The following is an 18,143-nucleotide window of genomic DNA, read 5'->3' as shown; positions in this document are numbered from 1 at the left end:
TTTGAATGGGATGACAACTCATCAAGTTTGAACTTTTTTTTTATATGAGATCGCCAATAGTTTTTTATTTCATTGTCTGACCTTCCAGGCAAATGAATTGCTATAAGAGACCACCTAAACAAAAGCAACAACATTAGGAATCAGAACTTGCTTGGTAAAAAAATGTATTTTCAATTACAGGCTCGTTATGCTTGACATATGCTTATCCTTTGATGGCTTGTAATACAAGCATTTCATATTATTGGTGTCCATAATTTCTAAGCCATTTATAAAGGGACAATGTCTGATACATGATTTTAGTATTGGGTATTATTATAATATTATGTTCACACATAACTTCCATACCTAGGTTAACACCATTTATGATATTGGCCCAAGTGCCAATGAAACAACTTTAGTTGGCAACCACAAATAACCATTCTTGTTGAATGCCATGGTGCTAATATTCAAAGCAGCAAAAGAGTCATTCAACATTTGAGAATTATGTAGAATTACCAACAATTTTCTCACAAGGCTAATTATACAAAATGTACTTAATAGAACAACACTTCAAGCATTACTACTTGCAAAGACTAATTATAACCAACTTAACATAATTTGACATCCTTCAAAGGATAATTAGAAATATTAACAATTGTTTATGCTCATCACTATGATACATAGTTGTTGCATTCTAAAAAGAATGAAAGATGACTACAAAATTTAATTCATGCTCCCAAACACCTAAAAAACCATATATGTTAAGCATTTCATGTGCAATGGCAATGATAGTGAACCATTTTAACCCATGTTCCCAAACACACATAACCACATACGCTAAACTTTTACGTGAGTTATGTCCATGATAGTGAATGATTATGATTGTGCATGTTAATATTTGATAAGCGGAATAACCAAAATATAGTCATGTCAGGGACTAGTAGTCACCTCTACATATTTTTCCAAAATGAAGCTAGTCACCTCTACATATTAGTCTTTGTGCGCAATGGAACACGTGCACAATGGACAATCCAATTCATTATTTCGCTAATACTTAATTTTGGGACAATCTAGTTTATCAATAAGTTACTATTTAACTAACTGATTTGAGTTGACCATTAATCGAACGAATTATTCACTAGCTAAATGGATGAAGCATAATTAAGACTAAAAAACATGAGGTTGTTGCCATTTGGAAAAATAACAGGAGGTATTTTCAAATTTTAGAAAAAGGTGAAGGGCACCCGTTGCAGATATCCAAAAAGATTGAGGTCACGAGTATAATTTAGTAAAACGTTGTAGTCATAAATATAACAAAAAGGTATTTTATTTAGATAATTGGAATGTTTAAAATAGAAAAGCGCATTTATGACATGCTATCATGAAGTGTACATTTAAAACATGACTTTCCTTTATCATCGATTTTAGACACATAAAATATCATGAATTGTACATTACGGAGCAAACATTTAACAAAAATATCATATAACAATACTTCATTGATGTTGAATGCATACTACTAGGTCTGGTCGAGTCTTTACCTGTTACCGAACACAGAATGGAGGCTAATGATAAGATGCTCTTCTTCGTTTGAAATCCGTCCTCTCTTAATGTCGGGACGTAGATAATTCACCCATCTTAGACGACAACTCTTTCCACATCGTTGTAGGCCTATAACCATCATCATCAATGATTCTCACATTTTCTATATACATGAAACTTTAAGTTCTCGTCATATACCATTACTTTAATGTAGTTTCATATACCAAGGCAATAAGGGGATGTGATGTATGTCTGTAGAAGAAACATATGAAGAATGACCTTGACATAAAGTAAACTAAGGCCACAACATACACTCAATGAAGTCCAATCAAGAGATCTAGTTGTAGGTGCTACTAATGTGATTCAAAGTTTAACCACCCTATATGTTGTGCATTCAAGGATTCTATGATGTACATTAAAGGGTTATATGAGGTGCATGAGAAGGATGTTCAAATACCCATATAAATATTTATAATTCTTTAATTTTTTGTATTTTGTTCAATTGACAAGTACTCCATTTAATAACACCATTATATATGTGAAACTATGTACAATACGACGTTTAAAAAACCCTTCTTCTGGATCATTGTGCTATATAATTAACATATAATTTTAGTTGAAATCATGACGAACAATATACACATTTTTTAATTCACTAGATGCCACTGTGGAATGTAGGGGTTGAAATCCTAATGATCAATGTAGAGGTGAAAAAATTGGGTTTCGAATCCAAGATGTAGTGTTAGTAGTGTAACAACTTACCACTAGGCTAAGCTAATTGCGATAAAAGAAAAAAGGAGAAGGAGAGAGAGAGATTCTCAGTTTAATTATTTGTTTCGAGGTCAAAGAGGTGGGAGATATTGTTGAGACTTCATCTCAAAGAATTTTGGAGTTTGTTGAAGATTGTCAATTATTACGCATGCCACCCAAATGTGGGGTTTATATGGCAACAACTATAAAATGTTGCATTGATGCAAAGTTCTTAAATTACCTTTAGAAACAGAAAAACAACTGTGGATTAATTGGTGTTTACGGGGTTAGATGCCGTTTTTACTAATATTTTGTATCATTGCTCTGTTGAGTCTACGATTACTCATGGATGGTGCTTATCATCTAAGGCTGAAGAATAATGGAAAACACATAAATCTGATCATAGATAGTAGCATACCTTAAAACGTAGTTGGCATTCTAAATTGCCATCTTATAGCAAAAGTCATCATGTGGAGAGTTTTGATTGGGGGTTTGCCTTTGGGATTAGCTCTAAAGCGACGTGGACTAGCAATATGCAATTACTTCTTTTACACTATTCAAATGGAAGATAGTATTCATTGTTTCATACAATGTTCGATTGTTTGTCAAATTTGGGGTTACAACTTACATTTCTCAAATTTGAAAAGTTTTATCATGGTGTTATTTCACAACAAGACAATGGGTATTTGCACAATTCACATAGGTTGGTTCAAAATTATAGATGGATATCGTTTTCCTATTCGGTATTGGTTATTGCGTCATAATTGGGATATGCTCAATGCTCTTGTATTTTATGGTAGGCATGGAGTCAAACCATATCTACAAATGTTGAAGGGAGTACAAATGTGACAATTTTCTTTATTGGAACAAGTAGAATTTTTTTCATTAGTGGACTGTTCATCTTGCATATTGGCAATTCAACATGTTCCACTACCCATGTAGTTAGTGGGTGATCATAATCCAATATGACATCCATTGTAAGTACTAGTGTTTTTCACACACATCTATTAATATAATTGTGTGTTTTCATTAGAGAGAGAGAGCGAGTGAGCGAGCGAGAGTGTGTGTTTCGCTCGACCCAAGATTAGAGATGGAGATTGTTTTTCGTGTAAGAATTTGGAGATTGTGTCATAATTGGGATAAGTGTAATCCTCTTGTATTTGATGTTAGGAACGGAGTTAGACCATATCTACAAAAGTTGAAGGGAGTATGACAATTGTGTGTATTATAACAAGTTGAAACTATTTCGTGAATGGAGAGGCTATCTTGCCTATTGACAATTCAACATGTCCCACTACCCATGTAATGGTGACATTAACAAGTTGTGACACTATTATAATGTTTGCCATACATATTATAGTTTGTTTACATAGAGAGAATGAGAGAGTGAGAGCACTAGTTGCTAGGCAACAATGGAACCCTTCCCAAAACAACCTAGTAAGGTATGTAATACAAATTCTAAGGTATTGGTCCTAGTGTAAATCAATTGGTTCCTGTGACACGTGCAACACATTATCACTTAGGGGTTGGATGCGTGTACATAGCGGGTTAAGTTATCAACTAATTTGAAGTATTGAGGCTAGGTTTAACATTAGAACGAAAGAAAGAAACATGTTAAAAAATACCTAGCAAGAGAAGGTAATAAAAAGAAATGACTTATATAAGCTCTAATACCAAACATCTTTGCTAGTGATCTCATACCAAGCCACTTGTAGTCTCCCCTTTGGTATAGAAATATCGTGACATGTGCACCTAAAACATGGATTTATTGTATGATTCATGGTTGTAGATGATTCAAGAATTGTATTGATTCACAATTGCAACCATGCATCATACAATAAATATGTACACATCAACAAAAACTTGTATGATGTCGGCTAACTATCGTCATAAGTTTTGATAGTAAAAAATGTCAAAGTTGCTAGTGTGCTTGAGCATTAGATTCATATACTTCACATAAGAATGTTATTTGTTATGAAAATTTGGTGTAAAAAAACTCTAAATCAAGTGTGCTTTATGGGCATTTTTATGATAATGAAGGTGGGCATTTACATTGTATATTCAAGATAACAAGCTTAAGTGGGACAAGGCGAGTTGTTGCCTAACTAGGTGAGTTGATGGAGGGCATGAGCACATTGCAATCTCGAAGGTATATATGCTATTGATGTTAATGATAAAAGTTCCAAACTCCAAACGAGGTATGTTGCATGCTACACACTTGTTTTATAAATATAACAATGAGATTTACATAAATCTCTTTGAAAGACCCCTAATGTGCACATGTGAGAGTTCACACACACAACACAACACATAAGTAGATATGCAACAACCATGTCCTCCCCCCAACAAGGTGTGTGTGTGTGCGCACACACACTCACACACAATACATAGGAAGGTATGCAACATGTTTGTAACATATATAAGTTGCCCATACGTGTAATGTTTAACATGATGAACATTCATGAATGACGTACTTAGCTAGGTTGTAAGGGTGATAGTTAATAAACTTAAATACCTCAAGTTATAAAAGATCGTGAAGTTATCCAAATAAGGTTGCAATTACGCTAAGTAGTAAGGATGTGTAATATATGTATTGATACACATATGGGTCATGATATATTCCACCTATTTAGTTGCAATTAACCTTAGAATGTGGAGGATAAGATTAGTATGCTTTTGGGTCATGATATTATCCGCATAAGTTGGTGATAAAGCTAAGGATGGTGTGTTATAATATATATGCTTTTGGGGATAAAAATGCTCATGATCCATGTTGCAAAGCTCATGTAAGGATATCAAAGACCAAACACATACAATAAAAAATGAGAATTGAAAAGATGGAAGGAAATGAGATTCTTAATTCTATCCGTAATCCAAAGGAACCCTAATTTTTGAAAGAATTTTGTGAAGAAAATGGAGTAAGTTACTCCAAATGATTACCAACCCTAGATTGAAGGATTTGTGTATGTGTGAAGAATGAATTTCCTAGGCATGGATCAAGAATGCTTTATTATGTTTATAGTTCATATTAAGTGAGCACCTGCAGCTTGGGCAAGTTTGTTCCATCTCCCTTGCCCATATTTGGTAACAAATTGGATGAGCCTGTGGTCTTCTTCGACACTCCAATGACCTCGTCTATAGCTCTTACTACTAACATTGGTACCAGTTGTCGAAGTGCTCACTTGTCTCATGTCTATATATAGTGTATATTGTACCAACAAACCTTCATGAAGTGTTGTAATGTTTGTAAAAAGAAAAGAATATGTTTCAAGGTAATTTCATGTCCTTGCACACCTTTATAATAAACATGGGAGCCAATGGAACCCCCCCAAAAAATATGAGTCAATGTCTCTCTTGTTCTTATCCATGCATTAATTGAGGTCGTTGGCAGTATCTTTCAATTGATCGTATCCTTAGAACCCTTTTTTAGTTCAACCTTCTATTCATGTCCAAATTCCCTATCTTAATTTGTGTGTTTTTTTTAATTGAGATTTGTAATGCTCAATTTTTTCACTTTCATTGTTCCAAATGCCATATCTCTAAACGTCAAGCATAATAATAACACTCAAATTGACATTAAGTGAGTTCCTACACGGTGACTCTGCCACTTGGCAATCCATCACATGTACAAATGACGCAATTGAATGTTCTTTTGAAGCCCCGACCATGCAATTGATGACAGATAAACATAGATATCCACAAGACATTGCGTGCATTACACAATGACATTTCAGGGCATTACCTGTTATTTGTGAGTGTATTGACTAATTGTGAAGCAACATAAAAGATTCGACATGGAAGAGGAATTAGTTTTAACAAAAGAGTGCGTCTATTTTCACAAACACGTGGATGGTAGTATGTTCAATAAAAATATGAGGTTTAATTAAATCACAATTATATTGTTTTCCTCTTGAACGATAAGGTTTACAATAACTTTTCAAACTAGACATCTTGAAACTAGAGATGTTGTTAACGATGTCAATGCTCAATGCTCATCATGCATCCAATAGCATGTTGAACTTGAACCTCCATGTCTTTACGAGGACTAATAAGATACTAACGAATGAATACTGAAACTAATAATAGCCCATTACCATACATTATATAAGAGACTTGAACCCCGCCAACTAAAGGTTCATGTGCCTTCGACCTTAGGATTGTTTGTTCAAGTCCTATAATTGTCGCATTTGCCTACATCTTGACTTCACTTTCATTTTGTCAATGGTATTAGACCCACTTGCGTTCTATCTAGGTCATTGTGAAAATTGTATGTGATATATTTCATGTATTTTATGAAAATCTATATGCCACTTAGTTCCCTTATCCTTGCATATGAGATATGCAATATATTGTAACAACGTTACTATGGTTAAATGCTAGCTAGTGCATAAGCACAACAAGTACACAATGTCATTTTAATGTATCCTTTTCTTTTAATATGAATATCTTTTACAACGAGTACACAAGCACAACATGAAATGATATCATTTTTTCTGAAATAGACTCATAATATTAACGTCTGATTACAAAACATGATGTGTAGTTTGCAATGTAAGGTTGGAGATTGAAATCACGTACATGAACATGTTGATTGTAAAATAAGATATTTACAACATTGAAATTTTGACATGATTTCCAAAATCAAAACAAGTAGTGAGAATAATATAACATTGGGCTATATAAATGCCTCATTGGTCTCTAATGCCCAATATACTTGCATAACCAACAATCCAACGCTTGCAAATACTTGCACACATATACATGTGTATATATGTTGTGTGGATGGGCATGACATATCAAAGCATTAAGTGTCTACAAGTGCGAAATAGTGATAAAAAACCAATGTTCTCAACACTATCCATATTGTTATTATTTCAATTATATATGTTCTCTTGCAAAAGTGAGATTTTAATAGCTAGAAATTTGACATGTTGATTTTAATTAGTTGATTACCTTAACTACCTAGAATTGGTTGAACAACTAGACATCAAGGCATGGTTTTTAACTTTACCTAGTCTCATTTGGATATAGCCTTATCAACCATTGTATTGGAGTGTGAAATGAAGTATGATTTCATTATGTTTATAGGCTCTATAGGTACCTACTTACATTAAGTAGTCAGTTTGAAAGGATATGTACGTAGTATCATATTCTTGAACTCGGTCGGAGGGTGATTCCCCGATTTATGTATAAGCCACCTTGTATGGTCTTTTTGTAATAATCTCTCCTAACTAATAGGAAAGTAGCTTCTTTTTTGGAAAAAAATTATGATTTTTTTATATGTGAATGTCTCGCATACATACACAAATTGAAAGAAAGTTTACGCACTTCTATGTTGGATGTTTATGCACGGACATGCACCATAATATGATATTATCATCATGATTTGGAACTCTTGGATGGTCAATTTTGAAAAATAGGAAATGAAAGGATACTCTCCTTATAGTAGTCTCTAGCTTAATTACGATAAATATCTTTCTTAGTCCGTCATTGTTTGAGAAGAAGGGCTTGTAGACAAGGATTAGTAAATAAGTAGATCAAACTTTATGTCTACACTTATATTATTTAATGTAATCAAAATAAATAGAAGTGAGTTTAGTAACGTATCCATGTATAGCGATGGATTGAATGTCACAACTCTATTCACAATTAGAAAAGTATTTCAAAAGTCATAATGCAAAATATTGAAAACACGTAACAACTCTTTGTGTGAAGTGTTTCGACATTATCTCTTATTTTCGTCTGTGATCAAACATTGAAAGTGATAAATACTTGAAAGTTTCAACCTCTCTTGGAAATCTAGAACCTTCCTATCTTGATTTAAGATCGTATACGTTAGTAAGACTTGATTACTCTTTAAAAAATGGATCCCTTACCAATATGTACACTAATGAATGATTAGTTATGATTGCATATGTTGACTTGAGTTTTCTAGTCACATAAGACAATTTGGAGGCTATAATGCCATATTTTATGCTAGTGAGAATGCAAAGGATTGTGTACCGATGATTGTAAGGCAGGAGCTTAATCCATTATTACTAATGTACAATGATAGTTGTTTGGGTCGATGGATGGTTCTTCAAAGCACAACAAATGGTATTTTCTTTAGAATCTTAAGGGGGGATGTATGCCCTTAATGCTTCATGTGGTAGAGCTTTCTTATGACTACACATGTCATCCTTACACCCTTGGTTAAAAGAAAATGTCCTACTATGTTGTGATTCTAATGATTTTCCTAGTTTTAACGAAAATATTCTCAAGCATATAATAACTATTCGGTCAATCCACTTGAAGCCTAGACTCAAACCATACATTCCATCTATTTTTGAATGAGACATTAATACCAACATAGTATGCTTTGCACCACTTGTATTGGTTCTCCCTTGTATGTAAGACGTGTGAGTGCACACACGTTTGTGTTGGGGGAAGAAAGAGTGAGGAGGAGGTAGAGGAGAGGTTGCTTGCAATGTTTGTTTGGACTTCAAAGGCCAATAAAGGCTTTCAAGTCCAAATAAACACAAGATGCTTGTCCAACTTTGCAGAGAAGGAGAACAATCACAATAGGGTTCAAAAGACTCAAACTCCCCGACCTTGTAACGAGAAGCTAAGAAAATGACCACATACTTTGTACCTATACAAAATTTATTAATAATATGTACCATTCTATGTGAAGTCAAGTTCTCATGTCATCCGTCAAATGAGTCAAAAGTGACATCCAAACTAATTGATTAGTTAGTAAAATTCCTCACATCTCATTGAGTTACCAACATGCATGCCCTTATTGTTAGCACAAAGGTGTCATAAAACTAACTTCCAACCTTTGATCAATTTGGTGCTTAATAAGGGATAACCTTGGATACAAACATCAAACATGCCAAACATATTACCAGTAACAAATTTACCAAACATTAAAAGTATGGATCGAAGATGCACTAACAAATATGAACTAATATCTTCAACCACAAGGAACTAATGTGGGTAGCAATATGGCTTTCCTCGCCAACATGTGACCTTTAGATAAAGTGTTAGGCCTCTCGTCGCATGTTTAAAGCACCAAAATTGATCCAACATTTCACAAAATATTGTTTACAACATGTCCTGAAGCCAGTCAACAAGAGGTAAGTAGTATTTTAGGTAAGACATCAATAACCCAACTTTTGTTTGACTCTTCAAAAACCCATTCAACTATTTTTTTCCATCTTGTGTTCCAACCAAGGGGGTAACCAAGATGCCTTATTATGTTATTTGGACCAATTATAAGCCTAGCCATACTCGTGCAATGTAAATCATATAAACACAAGGGCAAGAGTTTTGGTTGATATGTAACCTAGTAGCAAGACCACACAAGTTTGAGAGAAAATATTATCGTTGCATATGTTCTATAGCATTGCACGACATAAAACATGAGTCATCAACATGGGCATTGGGTAATTGCAACTCATCTAAATAGACTTGATGTCACAAGATTATTGGTGTATGACAACAATGGATGAGTGGTGAGTGATTACATAAAGTATGGTACTAATGGGACAAACTTGCCTAACGAAATTAATTTCTTCTTACCTTTTATAACCGAACCCCATCTTATGCATGATAGCTTGCACAAAACTCCATTGAATGGTATCAAATGCCTTCTCAATATCCACTTGCATGATCACAACATCTTGATTTGTGTATTTCTCAAACTCAACACCAATTCGCGCATTTGCAAAGTTGTTCATTGTCCATCGTCGTTGTCGTATAAAACCATATTGATGTTTTAAATCTATTCACGAGTACTTTAGCAATCAACTTCTAGATTGCAAGCACTAGCGATATGTGTCTCCAATCTAAAAGTGTTTTGCATAGCATCTACTTAGGGCAAAGTTTAATCAAGCCATGTATCCATGCACTTGCCATATCATGCCAATCTTCCCAACCTCCATTTTGCCATATATAATTTCCCATTCTAATTCAAATTGATTTTGTGTCCAAGTGCTAGTTGATTATTTACTAAGTTACTTTTCCTTCATGAATCAATTTGCATTGAATTGAGACATATTATCAACCACAACCCTAAAGGATTGTTTGTAATCCGCCAAAACAAATCTTCTCTCCAAGCTAAATAAATATCCAATTACATCTTCATATATAACACGAACACAATAGAGCATTATTGATGATCAAGAGTCACATGTTTGAGGTAACTATTATTGACGATCAAGAGTCACTTTTGATGAAGATAGATGTCAAAAATATGAGGGACAAAAGATAGAGTAGCATATACCATCTATCCAATGACCATAGTCATTCAAATAGAATGACTATGGAATGTATATTTTGGTACATTCGGATGGGAAGTGAGAGCTATGTTATTCAATGCTATGGTGGTCCTAAGTGTTGCTTTATGGAGTGGAAATGTGGGGTGGCACTATCTCACTTAGTGCATGGAATGAAATAGAGAAAATCCAAAAAATGTTCTTACTTATACAATTGGGGGTAAAATCCTCAACATCCTAGCCTATCATGCTATTAAAATTAGGTGCTCATCCTATAGCATATACAAAAGTGAAGAATATGTGTGATCATAGATTGCTAAAACAAGCTTGGAACATAAGACATAATGTGCAAAAACTAATAAGAACAAAATCTTCTCATTTGGTTTGGTGCTTGACATTATGAAATGGTTTTAAGAGATGGGGAATAAAAGATGAATTGGAGCTCTTAGGTGATGCTATGAAGTATGTGATTATTATTAATGATAGGTTACTAATGCATTAAGGATGAAGTGGCAAGATCTTGAAATGTCGAAAGTGGAATATTACATTGCGAATATTAACTCCCAATGTTGGCTAGCTCCCATACAAGGCAAAAATACTAGAACGCATCCAATCTCATCTTACTACCCCCATGAGCCTTAGCTCTCAAAGAGCTTGAACACTTCTTCGAACTTCCTCACACAAGCTAGATGATGTTGAGGTAGTATCATGGCATCATCACCCAAATATGAAGATATGCATCATCACTTATGACATGCTCTACATATAACGTAATTCGCAAGAATTGTTTTTTGTTAGATGGGCATGATAATGCGACTATATTATTTTCACATCGGGGGTTTTTACTATGGAGTAGTAATCTCCCTTCTTAGGAACAAGTCACAGACAACATTTATGTTGATGGGTTCCATAGGTCAAATTTGGCCTCGTCATGGACGATAAAACGCCTATTCTATTCTATGGCTTTCCTTTAGTGGAAACATACATAAAGAGAAACTAATTGACAAATTTCTGACTTATTCTATCCACTTTTGTGTATACACATTCTATTCTATTTGGATACACATTTTCCAACCATGCGAGACAAACTAGGACTTCTCCTTTGTCACGTCATGTATATTGGAAAACACATGAGTGTTTTTGAGATCGCTTGCCATGTGCCACTCAAACTATAAAAACCATCCCCATGAACTTCTAGAAACTTTCGATGTTTACAGAAATCTTCGTCTCTAAAAATATCCAGTCAAACTTTTAGAACAAGGAACTCTTCTTTATCAATCTATTTGAGCAATGAAAGAATATTTTTAATTCCTGTCAAAATGTCTACATATTGAAAGTTATGGAAGAACATTAGATCATCATCAAATAATTAAATGTCTATTTTTTGGGAGGACCCGAGAGGAACGATATTTATTTGGGATGAGCCTTTTACTTCATTCGATGGGTATTTTAGGTTGATAACAAGAAAGCAAAACAGACTATTTTTCACTAACAAAATAAACGAGGTATAAATCAATGTTTTTCACTAACGAGGTATAAATCAATGTTTTTTTCATTGGAGTTTGTATCAAACCAATAAACATGATTGTGTTGTGGAGTTAATCTACCTTAAGTAATTCATATCAATAAATGTATTCTTCGGAGTTAAATAACACTACTTATGTTCAACCATCGATAATTACATGCAAATTAGGGGAAACTATTACAATAAACATGAGATGAGGCCTAACCAAGAGCTTTACCATGGCATTGGCATGCAATGAAAGGTGAAAAGTTAACCAAAAGGATGCGAAAAGTTGTATGATTTTAAAGTGAAAGAAGGTGAAAGAGTGAACTCAAATGTGAACAACACCAAAAACACTCTAGGCCAACACTTTCACATGCATCTTTACTTTGCTTCTTCCCTTTGATTTGTTGTTGTGAGCTTTAACAACTTATCTATATTTTTACATCCTATTGGTGAAAGACACTAAAGATGTTAGACTGGGTTAGCACCCACCAACACACAAAACACAATCCACAATCCACACTCTATTCCCGAACCACTTTTCAATCTCATACCACACATTTATTCATGTTTAGTAAATTGATGGAGCTAACTCATGTCCACTTCTAGGAGAACTTGAATGAAATCATCTTGGGGTCTCAAAGTAACATGTTGCACATGTTGAATTCTTTGACATGGTGTAGACCAACTGCATCATGTCAATTTTATGATTTCTAAGCAAGATCAAGTAAAGTAATATAAATAAATAGATAACTGTACATATATCTATATAAAGAAATTTATCATAAGATCTAAGTATACGGCTTCATGATACATAAATGACAAGAAATACAAGTTAAAATGTTAGGTCAATCAATAATCTATGGACTTGAGTCAATTATACAACAAAAGAGAGAAAAATGTGATGGTTTGCTGACCTTTCCATTCATCAGCCAGAAACTCTTGATGATTGTCATTTTCCAAATACATTACAGAGGGTATCTTTTGAAGTATCTTCTCCAAGCATATTTTTGTTGAAACTGATGCATTTATTTATACCACAATTGGATGATAGAGCATCAGTTTTATTTACAAAGAAGATTTTTGTCAAAAAAAAGTAAAATTGGAGGGGTGGGAATTGAACTCTTCACCAATGCCTTATAGGTCAATTATTTTCACTTTCATAGCCTCAATCTTGTTTGCTTCTTCATACATGTTTGCAGTTAAATACAGATTAATCATACATGCATATGCTGAGCCATTAGCATGATCCAGCTGTACTGCTTCCTCAAATGCTAACCTCCCTACTCGTACATTACCCCATTTTTCACATGAGCTTAGAAGAGAAAGCCAGACTGGATAATCACAAGATGGCATCTTCTTGATAACTTCCATGGCCTTGTGAAAGTTGCCGGCACGGCCAAAAAGTTCGACCATGCACGTGTAATGCTCTATTTCGGGTGCAATACCATATTTCTTGCTCATGTTTTCAAAATATATTTGACCCTCGTCCACTAAACTTGAATGACAACATGCATTCAACACACAAAGGAAAGTGACTACATCAGGACAAACATGTTGATCTTGCATTCGCAAGAAACACTTCAATGCCTCTTCCCCCTGCCCTTGCTCTGCATATCCTCGGATCAATGCATTCCAAGAGGGAACATCTCGAATAAGGAGTTCATCAAAAACTTGCTGAGCTTTTCTGAGATCCCCACATTTGACATACATGTCTACCAAGGCAGTGCTTAAAACCGTCTCTTTGCTCCCTAAAATCGCCTTATTAACAATCTCGTTGTGAATTTGTATGCCTTTATTGATAGCTCCTATGTTGCCACATGCAATAAGGATGCAAATAAAGGTAACCACATTGGGAGAGAAACCCTCATTTTGCATACGATGAAACCCTTTTAGTGCTTCTTCCCCATGACCTTGATGGGCATACCCAGCAATAAGTGCATTCCAGGAGATTGCATCTCGGACATGGAGGCTATTATGTATATGCTGAGCTTTTACAAGCTTCCCACATTTTGCATACATATCCACCAAAGCTGTTCCTAGAACAATATCCTTCTCCAATGCTCCTTTCTTCAAGAAGGCATGATGGATTTTTTCCGCCCTATCAAGTGCTCCAATATTGCCACATGCCTCCAAGATGCAACAAATGGTTGTTGTATTCGGTGAAATGCCATCATTTTTCATCTGCTCAAAACAATTCAATGCATTTTCACTTTGCCCGTGCTGAGCATACCCTGCAATCAGTGTGTTCCAAGTAACCACATCTCGAACAAGAAGCTCATCGAGTACTTGATGTGCTTTTCTAAGCTCACTGCATTTGGTGTACATGTCTACCAACGCAGTGCCCAGGATAGTATCTTTTACCAAAAATCCTTTGTTAACAATCTCACGATGAATTTGAATCCCTTCATCAATTGCAGCCATGCTGCCACATGCTTTCAAGATACACGTGAAAGTGATCACATCTGGACAAAGGCCATCATTTTTCATTTGTTCGAAACAGTTTAATGCCGCCTCACTCTGTGACTGATGGGCATATCCAGCAATTAGTGCATTCCAAGTGAAAACATCTCGATGAGGAAGCCCATCAAGCACTTTTTGTGCTTTTTCTAGTTTACCACATTTAGCATACATATCCACAACGGCGGTGCCAAGAACAATATCCTTTTCAAGCAACCCATTCCGAAAAATCTCTTCATGAATTAGGCTCCCTTTATTGACTTCTTGGGTGATACCACATGCCTTCATTATGTAAGTGAAGGTTATGGTATTAGGAGAAACTCCATCTCTTTGCATTTGTTCAAAACAGTTCAATGCATCTTCACATCGACCTTGTTGAGCATATCCTCCTATAAGTGCATTCCAACATGTAACATTCCGAACATGAAGCTCATCGAGCACTTTTTGTGCTCTTTTCAATGCACCACATTTAGCATACATATTAACCAAAGCACTGCCTATATAAAGGTTTTTTTCAAGTAGCCCTTTCTCCATAACATCATAGTGCAACTTAATTCCATTCTCCAATTCTTTTCTCTTTGCGCAGTCCTTGAGTAAGGCCACATAAGCAATGGCCTCATGATGTCCATATCTACCACTAGCATGATTCTTTCCTTTTCCCAGGAATTGTGCTTTTCCCATTGCACCACATTTAGCATGCATATTAAGGGTTCTGCTCAAGAGATCCTTTCTCTACCACACTACAAGCGTAGAATAATCCCTTTTTCTTTTGGTGTTCATATCAATAAACATCAACAAATGTATGGTAAAATCTTTCTCAATGAACATACACACTTTCATGAAATCAATGTTAATTGAAGCACTACTTCCTCCAATATTAGTGATTCTTTTTCCAAGTAATCTTTCCAAAAAATGCATTCATGTCTCTGTATTCCTCTATCTTTGCTACAACACTGAAGCAGAGCCACGTGAGAAACAGCCTCATGGCGTTCACATCAAACATCATCATCATTCTTTTCTTTTCTTTTCTTTTTTTGCCTTTCCAAAAAGCTTGACAAAGAAAGCAAGCCTGAAGTGAAGCCATGGTGTGTTCTCTGTTCTGTGAGAAAGGTGCAGAGAAAGGTATATAGAGGTTATTCAGATCATAGTACGTAAAATTCGTGTTCGTCTAGTATAACATTCGTTTTCCTACGTTTGAAAACGAATGCGAATGTTTTCCCCATTTTTTTAATGTTTTTTTTTTCATTTTTAGGCTTATCTACCTCATAATAAATAGTTAATCCAAAAGTATGGTATTTATCATTCTTTGGGGGTGTTTTTCTTTCGCGAATGAATGAATGCACGTATGATACGTAAGGTTCATACTATGATTCAGATACCATGGCTCTCTATCATCATAAGGGGAAAACTAATCACAAAAAATGCCCCTCAATTCTGGGTATTTACAAGGCTACCCCTTGGCCTCTCTTCTTGTTTAATCCTTGAAGGGGGGGGGGGGGGGAGAGGGGGGGTTATCTCTAGGAAGAAAAAGTCTAGAATTTTCACTCTACCGACCTAACAAAGTTTGCTTGACTTAATTATGATCATGGCACATTGGCCATCAGAATTTAAATGGATTAAGGTTTTAATCACACGAGAACATCAAAATTTGAATGATCTCCTATTATTGTGATGACTTGCCAAATGCTAGAATTTTACTGATCTAATGCCATCTTAGTGTATCTCGGCCATATGATCAAAGTCTTGAGTTCACGATACAATGTTTGGAAGCACTCAAATGTAAAGAATGAAGTTTGATGTGTGATGTCCCTATGATGTATAATAGAATTTGGCCAAGGGATTTGCATGAAATTGTTATACAAAAATTTGTGGAATGATGGTAGACCAATTTTTTATTTTTTTTTCCAAAACAATATTCTTCATTAGTATAAATTCTTCATACATGAGAAAATGATTAGTCTGACAACATCGTAAAAGTTGTGGCCATGATAGGCCAATAAAAAACTCAAAGACTCAAAGTAGAAGACTACAAAGAACGGTGGACACACATACATGACTCTTCTTCCCATCTCATGTGATCATTGGCTTAGACCCAATGTTCCTCCATCTTCTTCCATTCTCGCATGCTGATCAGCATACAAATAAACGCTCATCACCCTGGCTTCACAATATAACCATGGCTATATGACTACAAGCATTTCCAACCGGATTTGCTAAAACTCCATTTCTTCTCATCTGGCCATACCCTGTAAACAATGTATTCCATGTCAAGCATTGCCTTTTGCTCATGCCACATTTCACATCATATCTACTAGTGCATTTCCAACAAGTTGGCTTTTTCAGAAAAGCTCTTTCCTCTCAGAATTGAAATGTATCTCCTCACCCTTGTTTGTGGATCTAATGCACCCACAAGCTTTCAAAATGCCAAATGTCCACAGTTGCACTGTAAGCTCTCGCATTCAGAAGCAATTTTGATTATCTGTAACATCTTATTACCACATATTCGAATTAAGCCGAAATCATCAATCCTTAAATCACATTCTTCATTCACTAACAGATTGTCTGGCTTCAAATCTCGGTGAAGTACATTTGCCGAATGAATGTATTTTAATCCTCAGAGGAATTGGTATAAATTCTCTCACTGCAAGAACATTCTCATGATTCATGTGAGCAAGAATCTTAATTTCCTCAAGCATATGCAAATACTAGTTCTCTACTAAAATCCACTCTCCTCATACCCTCACTAAACTTTGCTTCTACCTCTGCCACCATCTTCGCTCATCGTTATATAAACTCAAAACAAAAAATGTGCTGCAAATATGTCCACATCAGCCATCTCTCCATTTTCCTTGAAATTCCTGCATAGACAACCAAGAAAAAATTAGCTATCCCAATCCACTCATGACCTTGACAACATTCTCGCTCATCCTTTCAAAAAATAAACAACTTCCATTTCCACAACATCCATCTTGGCAATCACTGCTCGTTTTCAACAATTTCCTATACGTACTTATAATATTCTGCTTCACCCCCCACACCGTCTTCGCTCATCCTTATCCCTCAAAAAATTCTTCTTACGTCCACATCAACCATCTCGCCGATTACCGCCAAATTCCAACTCATGATAATTGTTTCTTCAACCCCCACACCATCTACACTCATCCTTATCGCTCAGAAGAAATTGCTTCTTACATCCACAACAACCGTCTCGCCTTCTCGCTAATCGGCACCAAAATTTGGCTTGCCATGTGCTTGATTTCCTTCCATCAAGCATCCTGGAAACAAAGCATCCTTGATGGTAGACCAAATTCACAGTATTATTATTAATAATAACATTATTAATTTTTATTGTCACTACAATGATTGTTGTGTATTATTATTTTATAGAAACATGATGGAAACAAGAAGAAGAAAGTAAGGAAGCAAGAAAGAAGTTGGGCAATAAGGGTTGAGCTAACTACATTTATTGGTTTGGTGTTCAACCCCTCCAAGAAGAAAGTAAGGAAGCAAGAAAGAAGTTGGGCAATAAGGGTCAAACTAACTACATTTATTGGTTTGATGTTCAACCCCTCCCAACTCCTTTTTATCTCTCATCGACAAGAACCTTGGGGTTTTGGCATTTTCCTCCTTTCACATACACCACATCA

General features: G+C 35.3%; 1 protein-coding gene across 1 annotated transcript; it reads right to left on the bottom strand.

Annotated features, from left to right (window-relative positions):
* Window positions 1-13,173: 13,173 nt before the first annotated feature.
* On the bottom strand, window positions 13,174-15,177 carry LOC147850484 (pentatricopeptide repeat-containing protein At3g09040, mitochondrial-like). Its single transcript, XM_087336793.1, has one exon. The coding sequence runs from the start codon at window positions 15,175-15,177 to the stop codon at window positions 13,174-13,176; it is 2,004 nt and encodes a 667-aa protein (XP_087192919.1).
* Between the last annotated feature and the right edge of the window lie 2,966 nt (window positions 15,178-18,143).

Source organism: Azolla caroliniana, unplaced genomic scaffold (assembly GCF_043228905.1).
Source record: "Azolla caroliniana isolate FFs.n. ecotype wild unplaced genomic scaffold, voAzoCaro1.0.p SCAF_21, whole genome shotgun sequence".
Classification (NCBI taxonomy): domain Eukaryota; kingdom Viridiplantae; phylum Streptophyta; class Polypodiopsida; order Salviniales; family Salviniaceae; genus Azolla; species Azolla caroliniana.
The sequence above is the reverse complement of the archived record's forward strand: the minus strand, read 5'-3'. Positions and strand labels throughout refer to the sequence as shown.